The sequence below is a fragment of the Aulonocara stuartgranti genome (assembly GCF_965226115.1).
Source record: "Aulonocara stuartgranti genome assembly, chromosome: 19".
NCBI classification, from domain to species: Eukaryota; Metazoa; Chordata; class Actinopteri; order Cichliformes; family Cichlidae; genus Aulonocara; species Aulonocara stuartgranti.
In genome coordinates, this window is record NC_138955.1 from 9,335,692 (window position 1) to 9,359,547 (window position 23,856).

Genomic DNA, 23,856 nt, shown 5'->3' on the forward strand with positions numbered 1-23,856 from the left:
TTCTAGTACAGAAGCCCTGAGCTATATAGATATACAGAGGGAGATATTGCAGCAATCTTTTTTTTTTTTTTTAAAGTGACTTTCTGGAATAACTTTGCAACAAAAAAAACCACTTGCCAAAGTCTTATCTTCTGGTTTTGACTTCTTCTCTTCCTATATCAGTGCTGCCGTAGTGGTATTGTCTGAGTGGCAACACCTAACGCTCAGTAGACTACTGCAGTGGCTTCCTGCACCTTAACAGTGGGCATAATCAGAAATGACTGTGTAATGATGTTGCCAGAGCATGCAAAGCAACCAATGTGGAGGTTATAGCAACTCTTTCTGTGTATCATTGTCCAGGGCTTGGTGAGCGATATCTTTAATGGGAACTCTGCCCTTGTTGAGTTTATGTATTAGATCTGTGGATGTCCTGCTATGGCTGTTCAAATTTTCTGCCATGATAAAGGTTTATATATATATATATATATATATATATTAGGATTATCCATCCCTCCATCCATCCATTCACTTCCGCTTATCCTTTTCAGGGTCGCGGGGGGCGCTGGAGCCTATCCCAGCTGTCATAGGGCAAGAGGTGGGGTACACCCTGGATAGGTCGCCAGTCTGTCGCAGGGCCAACACACAGGGACAGACAACCATTCGCACTCACATTCACTCGCACATTCACACCTAGTGGCAATTTGGATTATCCAATTAACCTATCACCACAAGTTGCATGTCTTTGGACAGTAGGAGGAAGCCAGAGTACCCACGCAAACATGGGGAGAACATGCAAACTCCACACAGAAAGACCCCAGCCTGATGGTGGAATTGAACTCAGGACCTTCTTGCTGTGCGGCAACAGTGCTAACCACCGTGCCACCGTGCTGCCCTATTAGGATTATATATAACTTTATACCTGTGCTAATCATGGCAAAGTATCTGAAGGCTGATGGCTTCTTGATCCGCTCAGATTCTAGTTACTGGTTCTCACAGCGGTAAGGTAAAACATTAAGCTGCCATGACCATCCCACTTAAGATCCAACTCCACAGGGCTGAGGGAGAGGAAACATTGTTGCAATGGCAGATGAGTTTACATCAACTGAGTTGGCCATTTTTGCACCCATCCCAGACGGGTCTTAATGGCAGCTAGACCCCAATGGTCAGTCAGGCCAAGCTACGCTACAACTCATTATCAAGTGCTGCATAAATTTTGAGTCTGACTTGTCTGTAATCTGTGGGCTTGACCAGGATTTCTGTTGCTGAGCTTAGCAGGCTGGAATCCTCCCAAAAGTGGTGCATTGACAGAGTTAGTGATCATCTTTGTTGTAATAGGGACCTTAAATGACTACTTTCTTGGGATAAAGGAGGATTTATGTTGACAAAGTGATCAGTTCTGCTGCCTGACAAAATTAAAGAAAGAGCTTTGCAAAACAAAATTTGGATGGGATGAAGTAATACTAGAAAGCAGGTTGAAACAGTGGAAAGGTTAGCTGAATGATTTACAGATGGACCATCTTTAAATGTGGCTGTGATAAAGTGTTATCATCCCTTATGATAAAAGAACAACCAATTCTAGCAAGTCGGTAATTTTATCTCTGTAGGGACCTCTACTGGTGGAAAACTGGGTAATCAACCAGTAGAATTAATTCTAATGACAGCTGTTAGGTAACTTTCATTATCACTACAACTATAGCTGTCAGTTCACATATATTATCCTCAACATAGCTCTGCAATTTTGAATGCTTTTAAACCATCACCAAGATTTTGGTGTTATGTTACAATGTGTTGCATGAAGCTTGATAACACAAGTAGAAGTTTTATTCCCCATGTTGGCGTTTAAGTTGCTAGTGCTGGGTTGAACTCTCGGTCACCCTCAGAGTTGCTTTCATTCTCATGGTAGACTCAACAGGGAAACATTTCTCAGTGAATCCGGTGCATGTGATATTATGACTGGACATGATAGTAATTAAGTAAAACTTTATTTGTATAGTACAATTTAAGATATAAAATCAGTGCTTCACAACAGCCAACAGTTAATTTAAAAAATAATTAAAAAAAACCCAAGAGAAATTAATAGAAAGCAGATTTAAAGCATGACAGAGTTGCTGCTGCAGTTGTGTGGAACCTGGTGTGGTTTTCTGTTGCTGTTAGCTCATCTGTTTCAAGGTGTGATGTGTTGTGTGTTCACGTTGAAATGGGAAACTTTCAAAAATACAGATTTACAAATAATGTTGCTACAGTAAAAGCTTTAATTTTTTAACTCTTTCCTTCACCTGAATTGTTTCCATTAGGAATTTAAGGTGAACTTGTTCAACAAATACAGATACAGTCACACAAGCAGATATTAAAATAACATAATTTTACTGAACTGATAAGAAAATGAGCTGTAGGTAGCGCAAAATCCTGATATGAGGAAAGGAACAGAAAGGACCTACAGCCCACAAAAAAAAAAAAAAAAAAAAAAAAATGCGGAAGGGGGAGTGACGGTTGTATAGAAGCACAGGGCTGACTCTGGGCGCAGGTCCAAGAATTAGGAAATGGGGAAAGTCACACTGCCAAAGAGGAAATACAAGGAGAACAAACAAGGTAAGGAATGGTTTTGAGAACAGGCAACGACAAAAGTCGAGTAAAAAAAAAACAAAAAACATGCGGATAGTATTTGAGGAGCAAGATTTAAGAAGCTCATAAACATTTACAGTATTACTACTATTTCATTTAGATTGCTACTTTCTTTAGATATTTATGTTCACTTTTTTGTTTTTAATCGGGTTCTTTTTCTTTCTAATAAAGGCGTATAGGGCAAACCGTTTTATTCGATTTTTCCCGAATGATTTCCGCTAGTATTCTGACGTATGACAATGACTTGGTCACGCCCAGACAGCAAAATCAAGTAGAAAAAGAGCAGCAGAGGAGAAGGCTCCGAGTGCACTTGCAGACACACGGATTCAAACTCTATTTCTCGACTGGTGGGGACAAACGGGGAACATACTATGGCCACACTTCAGCCTCGAGTGAGTTACCTGCGGAATGGTAGTGGCTTTAAGCTGATGTTTGAATTAATACAAATATTCTAATTCGACTACTAATAGTGTTTATCGTCTATTCGAGGAGACTAAATAGCGCTTCTTGTGTCCTAGCGTTTGTACCATACACACATTAGTGACTTCGTTGTATTTTATGGCGTTATTTTTGTGCCACTATGCTGAGCTCACATAAAGAAATTTTGAGCGCACGTAAAAAAAAAAAAGTTTGCAGGTGCAAGTGTTGTATTTTGAGCTGAATCTGAGGGAACAAAATTCATTGTTGCGTGCAAAAAATGTATTTCCGTGTTTGATATTATCCATACACACAGACAATAGTGATGGGATTTCCGGATCTTTTTAGAGAACCGGCTCTTTCGGGTCGACTCACTAAAAAGAGCTGGCTCTTTTGGCTCCGAACCGGCTCTTCAGGTTGTTTTGTTGCCTTAATTAATTTATTATTAACAATAATATAAAATTATGCACAAAAGAAATTACTAATGTAAAAAAAAGTGGTTTTATTTATATATAAATATATGTGGTGGCCCCTAGAGACAAAATATGTACAAACTCCAAAAAGCACGGACAAACTCCAAAACACATTTCTAGCTTTAACTGAACTTCCAAAACAGAGCTACCTAGATCACTTAAATTACACAATTAAAAGCATATGTGTATTGTTTGTGTATTTATACACAAGCACTCATATATATTCAAATAATTTAAACAAATGTTCATTTGCCTGTTATTACCACACACCAAATCCGGTCATTGGTACTTGCTGGCTTGTGTAGTCACTAGGTTACAAAAGCTCAACACTGTGCCTAGCATTCTGGAACACTTCTGTTGTGTTTTGTACGTGTTTTGAGTTTTTATGTGCTTCTCAGTTTTTACGTGTTTTGGAGGTTGTACGTGCTTCAGAGTTCGTACGTGATTTGAAGTTTGTATGTGCTTCGTCTGTAGGGGCCACCGTAAATATACTTTTGTTTATTCACTCCACATAAAATGTAATAAATAAATCATATACCGTATTTTCACGACCATAAGACGCACTGTACTAAAAGGCGTAGTCTCAGTTATGTGTGCCATCACTGTATTTAACACACACATAAAAGGCGCACTGGATTATAGGGCGCATACAAGTACCGTATGCGTATTTAAAAATAAAGCGGGAGCAAACCTGAGTTCGGTACCTTACTCACATTTCTATTACCGGTAATCGTCATCATCAACAACACACAAGCATACAAGTGTGCGTATTTAAAAATAAAGCAGGAGCAAAACAAAGTTTGGTACTCACATTTTTATTACCAGTAATCGTCATCATCAACAACACACAAGCATACAAGTGTGCGTATTTAAAAATAAAGCAGGAGCAAAACAAAGTTTGGTACTCACATTTTTATCATCAATCAAACCCATCGAAGTCCTCATCCTCTGTATCTGAATTGAACAGCTGCGCTAAATCTCCATCAAACATGCCAAGTTCACTTTCTTCACTGTCAGAGTCACTTTCCGTGCCGTGCGGCTCCTCGGAAATGATGCCGGCTTTTGCGAAAGCTCGAACAACAGTGCCAGCAGACATGTTAGCCCAAGCATCTACAATCCATTGCCAAATTGTGGCGTAACTCGCCCGGCACTGCCTTCCACTCTTGGTGAAACTGTGGTCTCCATCGGTCATCCATCGCTCCCAGGCCGCTTGCAGCCTTACTTTGAACGGGCGGTTCACACCGATGTCCAGCGGTTGGAGTTCCTTTGTCAGGCCTCCCGGAATGACAGCAAGCTCACAGTTTATTTGTTTCACTAGTTTTTTCACATCGGCTGTGAGATGGGCACGCATAGAGTCACCGATTAAGAGCGATGGTGATGCGTGGAAAAAACCACCTGGTCTCCTTTAGGGCTGCCACAAACGATTATTTTGATAGTCGACTAGTCACCGATTATTTTTGCGATTAGTCGACTAATCAGATCATCATCCATTAGACGTAAAACTACAGCTTATTGCACCAGCAGCATCTGCTCTTATATAACTATCATTAGCTTACAGCTTTAAGTGTTTAAGGTCTGTGCTAACTAAAAATAAAGACAAGATGATAGTTTATTAAATTTTAATGAAATTTGCAGATCGTTTCGGTGAAGTTTAATAAACTCCTTGCTATCTAAAATATAACAGGACACTGGAGTATATTCTGGAGCATCTCACACTTCTGATAATCAGCTGTCTGCTTGACGTTTATTCAGCTGTGTAAAAACTATAACTTTAATCTCAGACAAACTGATTTACTCAGGAACAAATAAAATACAAAAAAAAAAAAAGCCAAACAATAACATTTTAAGTTATCTAAGTGACTCATATATATTTAACCTGAGTAGCGAAAGACGGCGGTGGGTTTGAAAACGATTTGCGGGGAGTCCGGTGTTCTCACGGCGCTAGTGAGCCTAGCCCCCGGCTCGCTAACGAGCTAGTGGGTAACAGATGTCTCCGAAAACGTCGGAGCGCTTTTGAAAATATGTGGTGTCCTGATAAACTGAGCAGATATTTGAGGTTTACACAGCTACATTCTCGCCTGAAAATATGTTAAACGTTTATTTTGTGACCCAGAAAGAATAATAAGAGTAACATTAAAACTAACTAGCTGCCGCCATTGTTGGAAACTGCGCTGGGCCGCGCTATGAATTCTGGGACACAGCTGCTTCTTCTTCTTCTTCTTCGGGGTTTAACGGTAGCTGACATCCTTGTACATGCAATGCTGCCATCTTCTGTTTCAGTCCGTTATTACACTCTTAAATCCTGCCACTTATTCCTGCGTCTTTTGTGATCTTACAAAGTTTCAAACGACGCGTCGACTATTAAATCAGTCGTCGACGATTTTGATAGTCGACGTAATCGTGACTAGTCGACAAATCATGGCAGCCCTAGTCTCCTTACATACACCTCCCTCAGCCACTCTTTCATCATTTCCTCATCCATCCAGCCCTTTTCATTTGCCTTAATGATGATTCCTGCTGGAAACTTCTCTTTAGGCAAAGTCTTTCGCTTAAAAATCACCAGTTTCTGTCCATTAGCATGGCAGCCAAGCACAACAGTAAAAGAAGACTTTTCATACCCCGTTGTGCGTATCGCTACCGTGCTGGTCCCCTTCTTCTCCACAGTGTGACTCACCGGGATGTCAAAAGTGAGCGGGACCTCGTCCATGTTTGTGATGTGGCTGGGCTGGATGTTTTTGTCGCCGATGTGTTTGCTGCAGTTGTAGCGGAAGATGGCCAGCTTTTCCTTATAATCCGCTAGAAGTTGCTGCGCTACCGTAGTCCTGGTCCGGATGGAAAAATGGCACCGTTTCATGAAACGAAAGCACCAAGACGGACCTCCTTGGAAATGTTCAATGTTCATCTCTTCAGCTAGTGAAACTGCTTTTAGCCGAATGGTGACTGTCGAAACGCTTCTCCCGCTCGTTCTTTGCTCGATGATCCACTGCTCGAGTCTTTCCTCCAACTCGGGCCACCTCGCCTTATGTCCGCGGAAACTCAGCTGTGTTTTCTTGACCTGCCGGAGCTTGTTTTCTAGCTTCCTCCATTTGCAAACCATCGATTCGTTAATCTTAAATTCTCTCGCCGCTGCTCGATTTCCATGTTCCTCCGCATAGCTGATGGCCTTCAGTTTAAACTGTGCTTCATAAGCATGTCTCTTTGCCATTTTCAGGGTTGTTAAAACAACGATGTTCCACATAATGCACATACCTGTCCTTTTATACAGGTATGTGCGATTGTCCCGGTATATACGATCAACGCCCACACTTCACCCTTTAGCGTTCTCATGGTGTTCTCTACTACATCCTCCTTACAACACACAGGGCGCACTGCGCTATAGGGCACGCCGTACTTTTTGAAGAAAATCTAAGACTTTTAAGTGCGCCTTATGGTCGTGAAAATACGGTAATACAAAAACCAACTATTCACATTTCAACTTTTAACTGTTTCAATTTTCAGCTTTTTCCTTTTACAAATTTAAAGTGAAAAAACACAAAACACTGCAAACCACAACACAATTAAATATAAATTAAAATATGAAAACAAAACGAAGATTCATATTCTCTGTCATATTGACCTGCATGAATAAACTTTCTGAATCCTTTATCATCCGCAACTGAAAATAGTTGTGGATGATTACTATGCCTTTCTAATGACGTGAACGGTTCGCGTCGTTCACGTCAAAGATCCGGCTCTAAGAGCCATTTCGTTCGCGACCGACACATCACTAACACACAATAGCAGCCCCTCTCACTCAGTTTTTGCATTTGCGCTCGCTCGCAATGTGTTGCTCGTGCTCTCAACATTTCTGCCCATACACGCTCAACTCTTTCTGTACACCGTTATATTGGTGCCACAAAACCAGCCAATCACAGACTTGGATGCAAAAAAATCTGATTGGCTGTTCTGGTCTCCAATCAGCTTGAAATGACGAAATGCAATATCCCAGAATCCATCCATCCATCCATCTTCATCCGCTTTATCCGGGGCCGGGTCGCGGGGGCAGCAGCCTAAGCAAATCCCAGAATCCATTTTGTCCAAAACTCAAACGAGGCAGTTGCGGAGGAACACAGAGGGGCGGAGTTTGAAATATTACTCTTTCTGGGTCACAAATAAAACTTTTAAGATATTTTCATGCAAGAATGGTGCTGTGTAAACTTCAAATACCTGCTCGATTTATCAAGGCATGACATATTTGCATAACTGCTGTATCACCTTCATGTTTCCAAACCATATCATGAGCAGCAGCTTTTACAGCTGTGGCTCCAGCAAACAGAAACTAGATACTAGAAATTAATTTTAAATAAATTCTAACAACAGCAGTCAAGAACTTCAATATTTGCATAGTATTTTTACTGACATGTAGAGCACATATGTTTTGGGCAAAAACATTTTTGAATATTAAAATACGAACATTTTTAACATACAATTGGCAAATTAGCCAATTCCAATGCAAAACCAATGCCTGTTAAAAAAAAGAAGATAATCTTCTCACAAACTGGTGTTTGATTTTGAAACAGGAAAAAAGTGGGGAAACAAATGAAAAGACTAACATTTGAATAAAACCTGAAAGCAAGTAAATACTTTATATGCTGCCTTATGGTAAACTTTGGTAATATTGATGTATACAGAACAACACTGGCTGATGATGAAATACAGTCAGCTGGCATGGTGACACTGCCAGTATTAACTTGCAGGGCTGGACTGGGACAAAAAAATTGGGCATTTTCACTACAGACCGGCCCACCAGGTATTAAAGCCATAAAGCCTTTGAATGAAAACAAACGCTGTTGTGACAGTGATGTACACTGTCTTTTTGGTATATGTATGATTTCTATACATTTTCCATCAGATAATAACATTGTTCACAAGATTCAGATAATTATTTAATAAAAGCTAAATATTTGAATTGAGAATAAAAAAGAAAAGTATTTCTTTGTGCCCCCCTCTCCCTGTTAATGCCCTACCTGGTCCCCTGGAAACACTTTGCTAGACCCGCCCCTGCACAGTTACCAGCTGTCAGCTACTTAGAAAAGGATCCTGGTGTTATTTGTCTCTCAGAAACTGTTCATAACTTCCCTTCAACTCATTCATGTCACCTAAAAGGTAAACCTGTTTCTATATCAGTGGTTAGAAATACCATTATTACTTTAGGATTGGTTTAACACAAAGTCAGGGCTGACCCGGGACCATGGCTGTGAGTCACAGTGCGCAGCCAGTGGCGTGTCCAGCGGGGTGGCCTGGGGGGGCACAGGCCACCCCCCTAACCAGACTGGCCACCCCAGGTGCCACCCCGAAGCTAAAACAATAAAATTGTAAGGACATCTCCTGGTTTCATCTTCACGTTTCCCTCTCACCACATATCCAAACCGACATCATGACCAGCAGCTTTACAACTGTGGCTCCAGCAAACATCAGCTGATAGTAGAAATTAATATTAAATAAATTCTAACAACAGCTGATCAAGCTTAAACGTGCTGCTGTTGTTTAGCGCGACATCTGCTGGTTTCCTCTTTCTGGCGCAAAGTGGGCGATAAACAAACAAGAGAGACGATCAGCTGATCATTGATCAGTTTCATGATTGAAGTAGCAATAGAAGAGGGAGGGGAGATAAGAGAAGAGGCAGCTTCTTTTTCCATCCTAGCTGAAGTACGGGACAAACTGCGTCTCTTCTCAGCTCAAGACGAAACGCGTAATATTTTCTCTGAATGAGGGACCATTCCATTTTTTAAGGAGCTGTTGGCAACTCTACTAACTAACCTTATGAATAAAATAAAGTTCACTATCAGTAACATCATAGCAACCGAACAGCTGTATAGAAACTCGTCATACTAGCTCACGCAGTATGAGGTATTGTAACTGACTGTAAAAAGTCAGCACAACGAAAATAAACTGCGCCTAAACTTGGTTTATATCTGACCCAGATAGACTGCAGGTCATAACTTCTTAGCTGAAGTTCAGTTCACCTGACACTTGGACCAGCGGCCGCCTTGGGTCTCTCCTCCTGCCTCACCTTCCCTCATCCACCTGTTGCCTCTGTGGAAGCTCCGCCATAGCCACCACCAAACAACTGAGTTATTTTTACACATCGGCCAGCATCTGGCCAATCCACCACCTCTCATTGTTCATGCCGTTACAAAAAAAAAAAATAGGGTCAAAATTCATACTTGTAACTTGCAGGGTTTTGTTTTGGCTATGTCCACACACAAATCTTTTTTACACACACACAAATCTTTTTTACACATACAAATCTTCTTTACACACACACACAAATGTTTTTTACACACACAAATCTTTTTTACACATACAAATCTTTTTTACACACACACAAATTCTTTTTACACACACAAATCTTTTTTACACATACAAATCTTTTTTACACACAGCACCATTCTCGCATGAAAATATCTTAAAAGTTTATTTTGTGACCCAGAAAGAGTAATATTTCAAACTCCGCCACTCTGTGTTCCTCCACCACTGCCTCTTTGAGTTTTGGACTTTGAGTTTTTGGAGTTTGAGTTTTGGATTCTGGGATATTGCATATCGTCATTTCGAGCTGATTGGAGACCAGAACAGCCAATCAGATTTTTTGACATCCAAGTCTATGATTGGCTGGTTTTGTGGCACAAATATAACGGTGTACAGAAAGAGTTGAGCGCGCACAGGCAGAAATGTTAAGAATGCGAGCAACACATTGCGAGCGAACGCAAATGCAAAAACTGAGTGAGAGGGGCTGCTATTGTGTGTGTGTATGGATAATAGCAAACACTGAAATACATTTTTTGCACGCAGCAATTAATTTTGTTCAATCAAATTCAGCTTTTGTTCGCTCAAAATAAATTTCTCCTCAAAATACAACACTTGCACCTGCAAACTTTTTTTTTACCTGCGCTCAATTTTTTTTTTACGTGCGCTCAGAATAGTGGCACAAAAATAATGCCATACTCTCCCTCCCTTGTCTTTCCTGCTTGGCTTCTCATGTCTTTTGGGTTTGTTTTTTTTTATGATTTTATGGCTGGCCGACATGATAGACAATGGCAGGGCTGTGAGTACTCAGACTGATTTTGAGATCAGTTCTTCAGCAACAACAGTTCAACAACAATGGATTAAATACAGTTCTGTGTGAAGTTGAAGCAATTGCAATTGATCAACCCATAACAAAGCTGCCTGATGATCCAAAAGACCTAGAGTCATTTACTCCAAATCACATCCTCCTGATACGTGAATACCTGCCTTTGTTACACAAGAGACAAAAAGACAACCAAAAGAGGAAAAATCTAAAACCAGGGTATATAGTTATTTTAATGGGTTCTTCTGTCCCCCGAGATTCTTGGCCCCTTAGACGTGTTCGTGAAACCATTCATGATAAAAATGGACTTTAAAGACAAAGACCAACATTCTTGAAATCCCTGTAACTAAACTTTGTCTTTTACATTAGACTGTAGTTTAAAAGTGTATTTAAGTGCTTTTATTTTATTTTATTTTTTGTGTGTGTGTCTAAAATGGAAGTACTTTATTTTTAATTTGGCTCCTTATTTGCTTTATAATTAGAATTGTCATGTCTGACAGCCATTGCACTTAGGGCCTGGTGTGTAGGAGCCATTTTTGTGTTTTGCTTATTACCTTATGTGTGCCTCTAGGTGTCACTTTTTTGTATTTGTAAATGATTGTATGGAAGGTAGAACATTTAATTAGGGTCAGGTGTTGCTGGTTGGAAGGACCAAACAGTTTGTGACTGCGGTGATTTATGTTGGATGATGTTGGATCTTACGATCAACTGTGAAATATCAAATGCAATCAACGGTGATTGCTTAGACTGCTTAAACTGACAAGGTAAATACAGCTGGAGTTATTGACTGGACTTTCTTGTCAAGTTCACCAGTCATACACCTCAGTGGCTTCAAGCGTAGGCTTAGCCTGTACACCTGTTATATGGTTGTATTTGTATTTGACTCTCACATTAAGGGGTTTTGGGGTGAAAAAGTTAATGTTCATCCTCAATCTTCGTTCTGCAAATTTGTTTGTATTATCTTAACCATAGCTCTGTAGCTAGCCATTCTATGCCAGCTAGCCCAACTTCATAAACCATACAAACACTGGTGCTGTTTAATTTAGTGTTTTTAGAAATCCGTCAGTCAGAAGGATGATCTGATATCGTAGTGTTGGTGTTGTTCCCAGATCATCATGAAAATGTTGTTCCAGGTTATTCTTTTGCGCACCAAGCCATTCGTGCATTTATGAAATTCCAATGTTGCAAGGACAATATCAGTTCTGCTTACCATTTATTAAAGGGTCAGGGTCAGGGTCCGTTGATCGGCGGACAGAGGCGGTTTCTCGCAGCTTAAGTACAGTTTTTTGTTTTACGGCAGTTTTTCCCAAAGTCGCAAAAGTATGACGTCACAACATTGATTGGTCACTTGCAATGTTGATCCTGGAACAACATTTAGTATGATGATCTGGGAACAACACCAACACGACGATATCAGATCGTGCCAGTCGGATCATGGCATTTCATCTTTAGATGGAAACTGGCAAACTAACTTCCTGCTAACTTCAAACTCTCTTTCATGCATGCCTGGATGTTAATGTTACTGTAACAGCTGGGAGGCAGCCACACTGATCATTTTATTGAAGATGAAATCATTTGGGCCACTTTTAACTCAGTGATACCACAGTGTTTGTTTTGGCTATGGAAATCAAAGAAGAGTGGACCCAGGAATGGATAATGATGTTGTTTTTATGCTTGCTGTGCAACCTGTGTCATGGGTGTCGCTCGCTGATTTTGATATCACATCATGAGGCATTCGTCACAATATTTGCGGCCGATTGTGTGGCTCTCGATTTCTCGTAACGTGGCGGGTTGTGTCACAGCTGGGTTGAAGACACAAATGTTTGAGTGTGTTCGTTTTTTATGATATTCCAGTACAGAAACTCGGATACAGTTATACAGAGGACAATGTTGCAGCTGTTTAAAAATTGGAGACTTAGTTTTTCCAAAGTGTTTTTAACAATTTGCTTCTGGTTTTGATTTCTTCTCTTCCTACATCAGTACATTTGTGCCCAGCACCTATCATTCAGAAGAATACTGCAGCAGGTTACCACACCTTAATAGTGGCATTAATATAAGTGACTGCATGCTGATGTTGTGGCAGTAAGCAGAGTGATCAATGCGGTGGGTATGCTGGTGCCCGTAAGAGGCAAATTTAAAAATTTTTAAAAATATAATACATCACAAGCCCACGTGGGGGTTTTGAAACAAATTTAACACTGCCAGCTTTGCACAGATCCACAGATGTAAGCTACATTCATGTCTGTGTTTTTCCTCCATATTCCCGTGGGCAGCTCATCACCTCTCTACCAGAAAATGTACACTACCAGTCAAAAGTTTGGACAAACCTTCTCATTAATGGATTTTCTTTATTTTTACTATTTTCGACATGAAAAGTATAAAGCAAGATTTATGGAATTATGCAGCATAGGAAAAATTTCATCCATCCATTCGCTTATCCTTTTCAGGGTCGCGGGGGGCACTGGAGCCTATCCCAGCTGTCATAGGGCGAAAGGCGGGGTACACTCTGGACAGGTCGCCAGTCTGTCGCAGGGCTAACACATAGGGACAGACAACCATTCACACTCACACCTAGTGGCAATTTGGATTATACAATTAACCTATCCCCACAAGCTGCATGTCTTTGGACGGTGGGAGGAAGCTGGAGTACCCAGAGAGAACCCACGCAAACATGGGGAGAACATGCAAACTCCACACAGAAAGACCCCGGCCTGATGATGGAATTGAACTCAGGACCTTCTTGCTGTGCGGCAACAGTGCTAACCACCGTGCCACCGTGCTGCCCATAGGAAAAATTGATAACTTTAAATATCTCTTATACAGTCCTGTTCAAAAGATTAAAACGTCTTGAAAAATGGCCATCCCCAAAGGTTCTCAACTGGATTTAGATCAGGGGAACACGCGGGATGGTTCAGAAGAGTGATGTAATTCTCCTGGAAGTAGTCCCTTGTTCTGCGGGCATTGTGTACTGTAGCATTGTCCTGTTGAAAAACCCAGTTGTTACCACAAAGACGAGGGCCCTCAGTAATAACGGATCCTCTCGTCAACATCTGGACATAGCCAGCGGCCGTTTGACGCCCCTGCAACTCCCGAAGCTCCATTAGGAAGTTGCCTTGCAACTCTGCATTTCTGTCCATTTGATTTCCAACTACACACAAGAACAGTTAATGTGATTAAATGAACAGATGAGACAGTTGTTGATGACAAACAATAGTATAAAATGATTAGGAGAGGCTAAATCAGTGCACTAATATACTCAGTTTAGGTGTGCTTGATCCCCCGTCTGAGCTGTCTTAATGGTCATCATCTCATATGTTCTCCAAAGGTTGTTGGTTTTCCATTATTCCCATCAGCAATTCATCCAACTGCTCCGTGTCTTTATTTGCAGGTCTTCCACCAGTCTTAAACCTCTCTTTTCTGGCTTCTGCAACAGTCTTTTTTTACTTCTTTTTAATATATATTTTTAAGATAAGATAACGCTTTATTGTCATTGCACAGTCATACCTAGTACAATAGTACAAACGAAATTGGAAATTGTCCCACATCAGCACTATGCACACCTGAACACAACACAGTAACTTAAAGTGGGTTTTTTTTCTAATGCTAAATCACCACTAAAGTCACCTCAAGGCACTCGAGTTTTGGACAAAATTTGACTTTTCTGCCAAACATTTCTAAACAGCCACCTTTGCATTGAGACGATTTTTGTTGAGGCTTCACTGAACAGTAGATCGATCAACTGGAGGATTAGATGTATCTCAGCTCCTGTGCCAGGTCTTTGCTGGATTCTTTTGTTTGTTTGTTTGTTTGTTTGTTTGTTTGTTTGTTTGTTTTTCAATAGATACTGTTCATCTGCTGTAGATAGTTTTTTTTTTTTGTTTTTTTTAGGCCTGCCACTTCTTCTTTTGCCCTCCATTTGTCCAGTTTCCTCATATTGTTAAGGATACACTGCACAGCATGCTGAGATATGACAAGGTTTTGGTTAATATTTCTTCAGGAATGACCTTGTTGGTGTAGATTCAGCTGAATCAGGCTGCATGTAACAAGGTGCTTAAACATAAAATTTATGATTGGTTGTTTGCTAAGTTGTCTGTGTAGACACAACACTGGCTCATTCTTGATTTAAATGCCTTTTCACGTTTAAATGATTGACAGGTCAGTGTTAAGGGATTTAACAAACAATCCAAGAAAATATCCCACTGAAAATGTTTAGGGTTTCCTTTTTGAAAGCCTGGTGAATTATTGCTCATGAACAAAACAAAAAATAAGAAAAAGAAAATACAAGACAGGAAAGTTTAAAGAAATGAGGAGTGGTTCACAGTACTGCATACGGATGCCAAAAGATCTTTTGGCATCCGTGGGTTTGGGTATATATTTGTTTTAATATATGGAATACCCATATGACAGTAAGAGGCAAGGCAAGGCAAGGCAAGTTTATTTGTATAGCACAATTCAACAACAAGGTGATTCAAAGTGCTTTACAGAGACATTAGAAACAAGAACAAATAAAAAGCATGATTTAAAATTGATTAAAACAAGCAAATAAACTAACTAACTAATTAACAAACAAACAAACAAACAACAGTATATAAAATCAAAACAGATAAAATCAGAACAGTAGATAAAATCAGTAGTTAAATGTAAGTTTTGAAATTTAAGCTTAAAGTGTGGATTTGGTGCTTTATTCAAATGCAGCTGAGAACAGGTGAGTCTTCAACCTGGATTTAAATAAACTGAGTGTTTCAGCTGATCTGAGGCTTTCTGGGAGTTTGTTCCAGATATAAGGAGCATAAAAGCTGAATGCAGCTTCTCCGTGTCTGGTTCTGACTCTGGGAACTGATAAAAGACCGGATCCAGATGACCTGAGGGATCTGGATGGTTCATACTGGGTCAGGAGGTCATTGATGTATTTTGGTCCTAAACCATTCAGCTTTATAGGCCAGCATCAGAACTTTAAAGTCTATCCTCTGACGGACAGGCAGCCAGTGTAAGGACCTCAGAGCTGGACTGATGTGGTCCACTTTTTTGGTCTTAGTGAGGACTCGAGCAGCAGAGTTCTGAATGAGCTGTAGTTGTCTGACTGATTTTTTAGGTAGACCTGTAAAGATGCTGTTACAGTAATCAAGCCTACTAAAGATGAATGCATGGACTAGTTTTTCCAGGTCCTGTTGAGACATCAGATCTTTTATCCTTGAAATATTCTTGAGGTGATAGTAAGCTGACTTTGTTATTGTCTTAATGTGTTTCTCTAAGTTTAGGTCTGCATCCATCACTACACCCAAATTTCTCGCCTGGTTTGTGGTTTTTAGATGTATAGATTGAAGTTCTCTGGTGACCTGTAATCGTTTTTCTTTGGCGCCAAAGACTATTACCTCAGTTTTGTTTTTGTTTAGCTGGAGAAAATTGTGGCACAACCAGTCATTGATTTCCTCAATGCATTTACCAAGAGCCTGTACAGGGCCTCGGTCTCCTGGTGACATTGTGATATATATTTGTGTGTCATCTGCATAGCTGTGATAGTTTATTTTGTTGTTGTTTATAATCTGTGCCAGTGGGAGCATGTAGATGTTAAACAGAAGGGGTCCCAAGATGGAACCTTGGGGAACTCCACATGTGATACTTGTCTGCTCAGATGTGAAGTTACCTATTGATACAAAGTATTTCCTGTTTTCTACGTATGTTTTGAACCAGTTTAGTACAGTTCCTGAAAGACCTGTCCAGTTCTCCAGTCGTTTGAGTAATATGTTGTGGTCAACTGTATCAAATGCTGCACTGAGATCCAGTAAAACTAAGACTGACATTTTTCCACTGTCTGTATTCAGACATATGTCATTGAACACTTTGGTCAGAGCGGTTTCAGTGCTGTGGTTCTGTCTAAAACCTGACTGGAAGGCATCGTAGCAATTACTCTGTTTTAAGAAGTAACTGAGCTGTTGAGAAACTGCTTTTTCAATGATCTTACTTAAAAACGGGAGATTTGAGATCGGCCTGTAGTTGTTCATTTGTGTCTTGTCAAGATTGTCCTTTTTCAGTATAGGTTTGATTACAGCAGTTTTTAGTGATTCTGGAAACACACCTGATAATAAAGAAAAGTTGACGATCTGTAACAGGTCTGACTCTAAAGTCTTTGAGACCTTTTTGAAAAAACTTGTTGGCAGGACATCTAAACAGCAGGAGGAGGAGTTCAGTTGACCTAAGATGTCCTCCAGGTCTTTGCTGTTAATAGGGTGAAACTGTTTCATGGTGTTTAAACAGTTTTTTGGTGGACACAGTACATATCCTGGATCTGCTGTTGATGTACCAATTGCTTGTCTAATTTTTTGGGTTTTTTCAGTGAAGAATTTGGCAAAGTCATTGCAGGCCATGGTCGAATGAAGTTCAGCTGCCACTGACACAGGAGGGTTTGTTAGCCTGTCAACTGTAGAAAATAAGACCCGAGCATTATGGCTGTTTTTAGTGATGATGTCAGAGAAGTAGGACCTCCTTGCATTCCTCAGTTGTAAATTATAATTGTGAAGTTTCTCTTTATAAATGTCATAATGAACCTGGAGGTTTGTTTTTCTCCATTTGCGCTCAGCTTTCCTACACTCTCTTTTTTCATTTTTCACCAGTGTGGAGTTTCTCCATGGGGACTTTTTCCTTCCAGAGATAACCTTCACCTTAATGGGAGCAATAGTGTCCATTACATTTAACATGTTAGCATTGAAGCTATTGACGAGCTCATTGACTGACCCTCTGGACAGGTCAGGTGTTAAAGAGATACAATTTCTCATTACCTTCAATAGTATAAGTTTGCTTTTTTTCTAAAATATGGAAGTCTTATAAAGCTTGTGTGATTTACTAGTGATGATATCCTCTTTGCAACAAAGGAAGGTTCTCCTTCAGTTTCCATTAGGAAGAAAGCAATTAAACAAAACAAGCAGATGCGAATTTTACAAAAGATTTTATTTGCTCTTCACCTTTCAGGCTACACAGAGGAGGCTTCTTTTCTTGGTAGCAGCTGTTCAAGGGGAAACTTGCAGTTATTGCATAACAATGTTCTTTAACCATTTAGTATTCCAGATTTAGCATTGGAGATTATGTATCGGAATTTCAGGAGCAGGACCACATCTCCAAACACGCTCTTTCCAGCTGTCATCTAAATAGGTTCCCCCAGTTCTGCAAGCCGATCATTCTCGTTTTCGTGCCCCACCCTCCCTCCTTCTTCACTTCTATATAGTACCTGGGAGCCATCACCAGTCCCCTTTGAGGCCTTCCACAAACTGCAGCTCAATTCATGTCAAAGCATTCACTTTTACCTACTAAAACGCTGTCAAACTTAAAGTGAGGATGTTGGCCCAGCTAGTGAAATAAAGTATGTCAATAAGAATTAGGTTTCCTCTTTGTGTGTGGCATTGTCCATGGTGTAGTGAGTGATATCTATAATGGGAACTCTTAAGTGTATCTATTACATCTGTGGATGTCCAGCTATGACTATCCAAAATTTCCATAGATAGTGTCCTTCATTAATATCTACCAAGGCAGATTAAGGCTAGATCTCACCCCAGTTATCCTATCTCTTAATTGTCTTTATCAGCTTATCACAGTAGTCCCTGAAGGACAGCACACTCTTTTCTATACTTCAAAGGGTCCAAGCAAAAGCCACTGGCCAGAGAACATCATTAGGTCTAACCTTTGTAATAAATTGATATTTTTAATTGTTGTTCCTTGTTTGTGTAATCTGAGACTACGCAGCAAGAAGACACTGGGTTGAAGTAATGTGAACATTTGGTAGTTCTAGATTTTTTTTTTTCTTTTAAGATTGTAAGATTTAAAGGTTTTTCATCAGAGTTCAAATTTTGCTAGTTTTGAAACTAACCACAATTCTGTGTTCTGGTACAGGTTGGGAACTGGTTTCATCTCCACTGCCTGGATGGAGCTGTTAAAGCATTTTAAAAAGAAGTTGGTTCTCGTCTTCATCACTGCACTCTTCCTCTTTTTGGTCTTCACTGTGAAAACGCCCAGCACATACAACTCAATCCCAAAACCATCTGGGCCGCAAAGTGCTTGCTCCATGAGGATATCCGAGCAGACCATCACGCCGCTTAACAATACCAAGCACTTACTGGTGTCAGCCTACATGGACCAAAGAGTGAAGGATTTTGATATACGCATCATTGGCATATTTAGGAGAGACTCCATTCAACCCCTTCACTGCTTTTTCTGCTGTACTGGTTATTTGAGTAAAACCACTCCAGCAACAATTTTACAGCATCCAGATAACTTTGGTTTTCCCTTTGTCACTACGGATGTCATGTGTCAGATTCCTCAGAACTGCAATGCGACACATGTCACTCTCTTGACTACACCAGACAAAGAGAGTCCATCTACTGATCAATGGCTCCCAATAAGAAACAAAGACACAGTTGGACAGAAGGAAGAAAACATGCAGTTTGACTTCACAGTCTGCATCTCTAACCTCTTTGGTGACTACAACAATGTGCTTCAGTTTGCACAGACTCTGGAGATGTACAAGTGAGTACTGCAACACCACCACAAGCTACAAAGTCAAAAATGTGCAACAGCAGCTGGTCCTGACACAGAATGAAACCTAACAAGCTCTGCAAAGGCTCCTCTTCAATGCAGTGTCTGGATTGTATCACATTGCACAGTTGTGTCTGTTACTCCTGTTGCTTCTGGAGTAACAGACACAACTGTTGGATAGTGTCTTGCCCCTCAGAAGTCTATCACTTGGCACTAAATATTTATGGGAGCACGGTTTAAAATTCTGCAGGAGCTGTACGTCTTTTCAGACACTGTAGGAAAATGGATTTTTAGCCCTGTAAACTGTGGATTTCCAGCTGTTCAGAACCAGTTAGGAATAGACAGTGTCCCTCCTACTTGAGAAACACCACAGTCTACTCTTAATGATTATAATATTATTTTTTGTCTGTGTATTTTATCAGTCACATAGCTGCAAGCTATTGTGACAGGTACAGGCTAATACAGTATAAATAGTATAACACAGTATAAATATTATACTAAGGATAGAAAAATGACCAACTGTTTGCTATATAAACCACAATTGTTTTTAGTAATCTGTTTTGTTTGCTGACAACAATGAACTAATTTGCCTTATTTTTGGGGCGATCGTGGCTCAAGAGTTGGGAGTTCGCCTTGTAATCGGAAGGTTGCCGGTTCAAGCCCCGGCTTGGACAGTCTCGGTTGTTGTGTCCTTGGGCAAGACACTTCACCCGTTGCCTACTGGTGGTGGTCAGAGGGCCCGGTGGCGCCAGTGTCCGGCAGCCTCGCCTCTGTCAGTGCGCCCCAGGGTGGCTGTGGCTACAATGTAGCTGCCATCACCAGTGTGTGAATGGGTGGATGACTGGATATGTAAAGCGCTTTGGGGTCCTTAGGGACTAGTAAAGCGCTATATAAATACAGGCCATTTACCATTTATTTTGTCCCAGGTTGCTGGGTGTGAACAGAGTGGTGATCTATAACACCAGCTGTGGTCTAGAGCTCAATCGCCTGTTGCAGAGTTACAGCGACGAGGGCTTTGTGGAAATGGTTCCTTGGCCCATTGACAAGCATCTGAATCCATCTCGTGGCTGGCTTCACTCAGAGCATGGAGGAGACGTGCACTACTTTGGCCAGCTGACCACACTTAATGAGTGCATTTACAGATCAATGGAGCGTTCTCGCTATGTCCTGTTGAATGACATTGATGAGATTATAATGCCATACCAGCACGATGACCTGATGTCTTTGATGAGCACGCTCCGAAATCAGCATCCAAATGTAGGCTGTTCTTGTAATAAATTTGAAAATACAGTTCATCAAAAATTCAGTATCCCATACAATAAGTTGTATTTGACTTGTTTTTATCTAATTTGAAGGCAGGGGTGTTCCTTATTGAGAATCATATTTTCCCAAAGAAACACTTTGAGCCAAGCGGACGGTTTCACCTGCCTCAGTGGAACGGGGTGCCAGGAATTAATATTCTGGAGCACATCTACAGGGAGGACCCCGCCAGAAACATATACCATCCACACAAGATGATAGTTCGGCCAAGGTAAGCTGAATTTGTCAGACGGAAGATTTACTCTATTTAGGATACAGTTCTTCGGTTTACTTAATTATACATTTGACTGCAAGTTAAAAAAAAAATAAGTACCTTAGTTATTGAACTTGATAAACCATGATATGAGATATGAGAAACATCAAAACTGGTTGGAATGACAGTCCCAGGTACAAAACACATTTAACAAAAGTTCTTATTTTGTTCCTATCTAATTTGATTAACATTTGAACTTTCAGATTTGAAATATGTCATATTGCTCATACAGAACTAACACAAAATGTAAACATGAACCCAGGAAACAGAAACCTTGAGGGAAGGCTCCCTACGGGTTTCCTAAAGGTCACAGTTTAGAGAATGTCCGAACAACCTGAGGGTTATTTTTGCCAATTTTTCAGAGATCATCCCTTAAGGTATTGCCAGAAAACCCAGGGAACATTCACTAAGGGTCCCCCAAGACTGATTTGTGAAACTTTCAAAGAACCTTCAGGGCACTCCTAAAGAGCAGGATCTTCAGTAATCGGTGTACCCTTAACTCCAAGCAGTTAACTGTCTTGTGTTTTGTGTCACAGAATGGTGGAGGGGACTTCAGTCCATGAAGTGATCAAGAATTTTGGAGAACGCTACAAGGTTCCACTAGATGTTTGTCGGATCATTCATGTCCGTGTGGCTCTACAGGGATCATTAACCCTGGAGCAACTTAATGTGGATAAACGACTGTGGGACTTTCAGGAAAAACTCATTCCCAACGTGGACAAGGTGTTGAAGAGGGTGGGGATGCTGAACTTGACATAGAACTAATGGATAAGATGTACAGGCACTACGATGGACACTTGTTAAACACAGTGAATCAGATCGTGAATGTGCATCTTTGAATCAGGGGCATTTGTGAATTCATTGTGTCATTGTTTTCTGAATAGTTTGCTTATTTTGCACCAAGTGCCAGTAAAATCCCTACACTTACCTGAATATGGCTTAATTGCCTACCTTGAATAACTACAAGCGTTTTGAAGAACACATTGGTTCCAATGCTGTGTGATATGAGTGTGACCATTTAAATAGTCCTTAATATAAAACTGTTGACTTGAAGAACTGCAAATATTTTAACTGTCCTGCCTATGCCACCTGAAGAGAGTAGAAACATTTACTAAATCCACAATATAACGTCCCATAGAATTTGCCCAGTTGTCAGGTTGGAAGAATCAGAGATGGGGAAAGCATTTTTATCTGGGGTGGCTGTAGCTCAGGAGGTAGAGCAGGTCACCTATTAATTGTAAGGTTGGTGGTTTGATCCCTATCGAGTCACAACAATATGCCAAGTATTCTTTGGCAAGACAATAACACCAAGTGTCTCTGTAATGTGTTAGATAGAAAGAGCTTAGGGAATAAAGTTTAAATACTATTTTGAGAGTAAAGTCAACATGTAAATACAAGGTCTTGAAAGACGAGGCCCTTCCTCCTAAGGTCTAAGGATAATGTTGGTAATATAAAATTCTTATATATTTTATCATTTGTTGTGACCTTGACCCAGTTTTCCCCAAAATGAAAGGCTCATGCTGTTATTGGTATGAACCATCACAGTTTGAAAATGATATCTTAGACCCGTACTCGCATTCCAGCCTTTACATTCATTACATAATTTACATTCAATAACTAGAGACGGTTGTGTGAGAAAAGTAAATAAGCATTTTGTGAAATACTCAGAACAGCCAGATTGGCACCAACAACCATGACACGTTCACTAAAAACACCTTTGTTCACCATTCAAATACTGTTTTGACTTCAGGGAGTTGTCTTGACCATGGTCGTGTCCAAATTCATGGGCTGCATCCTCCTGAGGCCGCATTTGTAGACAGCGACGCGCCGAAGGCTGTCCAAATTCGTAGACTCCTCCGAATGTAGCCGACAAATGCGTCCTCCTTTTCCCCGAATTTGAAGGATGGGTTGGGTGTGTCCTTCGTGGCCTACCATATCCCAGAATTCATAGCGCGGCCCAGCCAAACTCCAGTTTCCAACAATGGCGGCCACTACTAAGTTTTAAAATTACTCATACTAATCTTTCTGGGTCACAAAATAACCTTTTAACATATTTTCAGGCGAGAAAGTAGTTGTGTAAACATCAAATATCTGCTCGGTTTATCAAGATATCGCATATTTGCAAAAGTGCTTCGACGTTTTCGGAGGCTTCTGCTACCCACCAGCTCGATAGCTAGCCGGGAGCTCGAGGGTTACTGATGCGGCCGAGAACGGCACAACTCCCGGCACATCATTTTCAGATCACCGCGGACTTTCGCTGCTCGGGTTAAACGTAATATATGTCACTTACTGACTAAACGTCAAACAGAAAACTGATTAAACATAAGTATGAGCCAGTCGAGAATTTACGCCAGTGTCCTGTTATATTTTAGATAGCAAGGAGCAGACGGCTGAGTTTATTAAACTCCACCGAGACAGCGGCGACGCTAATCTGAAGGCTAGACCGTCCAATTTCACGGCCGTTTACTTCCGGCCTACCCAACCTTCTGAGGACCCAGCCCACATAGACCGCAAAGGCCGGGTCCTCAGGAGGATGCAGCCCATGAATTTGGACACGACCAATGTCCATGTGCCTAAATGCAATGAGTTGCTGCTATTGCGTATTTTTAAAAATGATTTATATATCTATTTTTTTTAATCAAACAAACTGTGATCATTCATTTTGCTGTAACCAGCAAAATAAAATCTTTGTTTTTCTTTTTTCTCTTTGTTTTTGTGAGCAAATCAGGTGCATTGTAAAAGGTTAATTTTCTAGCATAAGGGAAGAATGGATGAATTGATAAATGAATGAATGGTTGGATGAATGAATGTATTCCTCTGGTTGTACAAGTCTCCTCTGTAACTACTGCAAATGATTATTTGAGGTTTGGAGGTATTTAAGCTAAATGATTACTTTTGTTTTCCACCAGTAATATTTAATGTTTAAGTGTGTATAACAAAGACAAAAGATAATTGCGATTCATTCTTTTCGAAAGCCATCGGTGTGGCATAGCATGCCATTTTCTTTGTATTCAGAGGACAGTTTTAAAAATGTATGTGGAGGTTTGGTTTTTGAGGGGTTTAACAGCTTTTAACAGTTGTGGGTGGATGACATTAAAAAAAAAATAATAATAATTTACCTGTATTCACATTTCATGTCTTTTTATATTTCTATTCACCAA

At 40.4% G+C, this 23,856-nt stretch overlaps 1 protein-coding gene across 13 annotated transcripts in view; it reads left to right on the forward strand.

Moving 5' to 3' along the window:
* Window positions 1-22,978, forward strand: part of LOC309695053 (uncharacterized protein) — a 51,142-nt gene extending 28,164 nt beyond the window's left edge. For 7 of the 13 annotated variants that reach the window (XR_014273029.1, XR_014273030.1, XR_014273031.1 and 4 more), the window contains 2 exons: window positions 528-574; window positions 18,481-18,540. Coding sequence is in view for 6 of the 13 variants with exons in the window: in XM_082515446.1 (XP_082371572.1) it covers window positions 18,512-19,113; window positions 20,049-20,379; window positions 20,478-20,653; window positions 21,232-21,454 (1,332 nt within the window). In the remaining 7 variants the exon portion in view is untranslated. The other 6 variants (XM_082515444.1, XM_082515448.1, XM_082515446.1 and 3 more) reach the window with 5 other exon arrangements.
* Window positions 22,979-23,856: the final 878 nt, after the last annotated feature.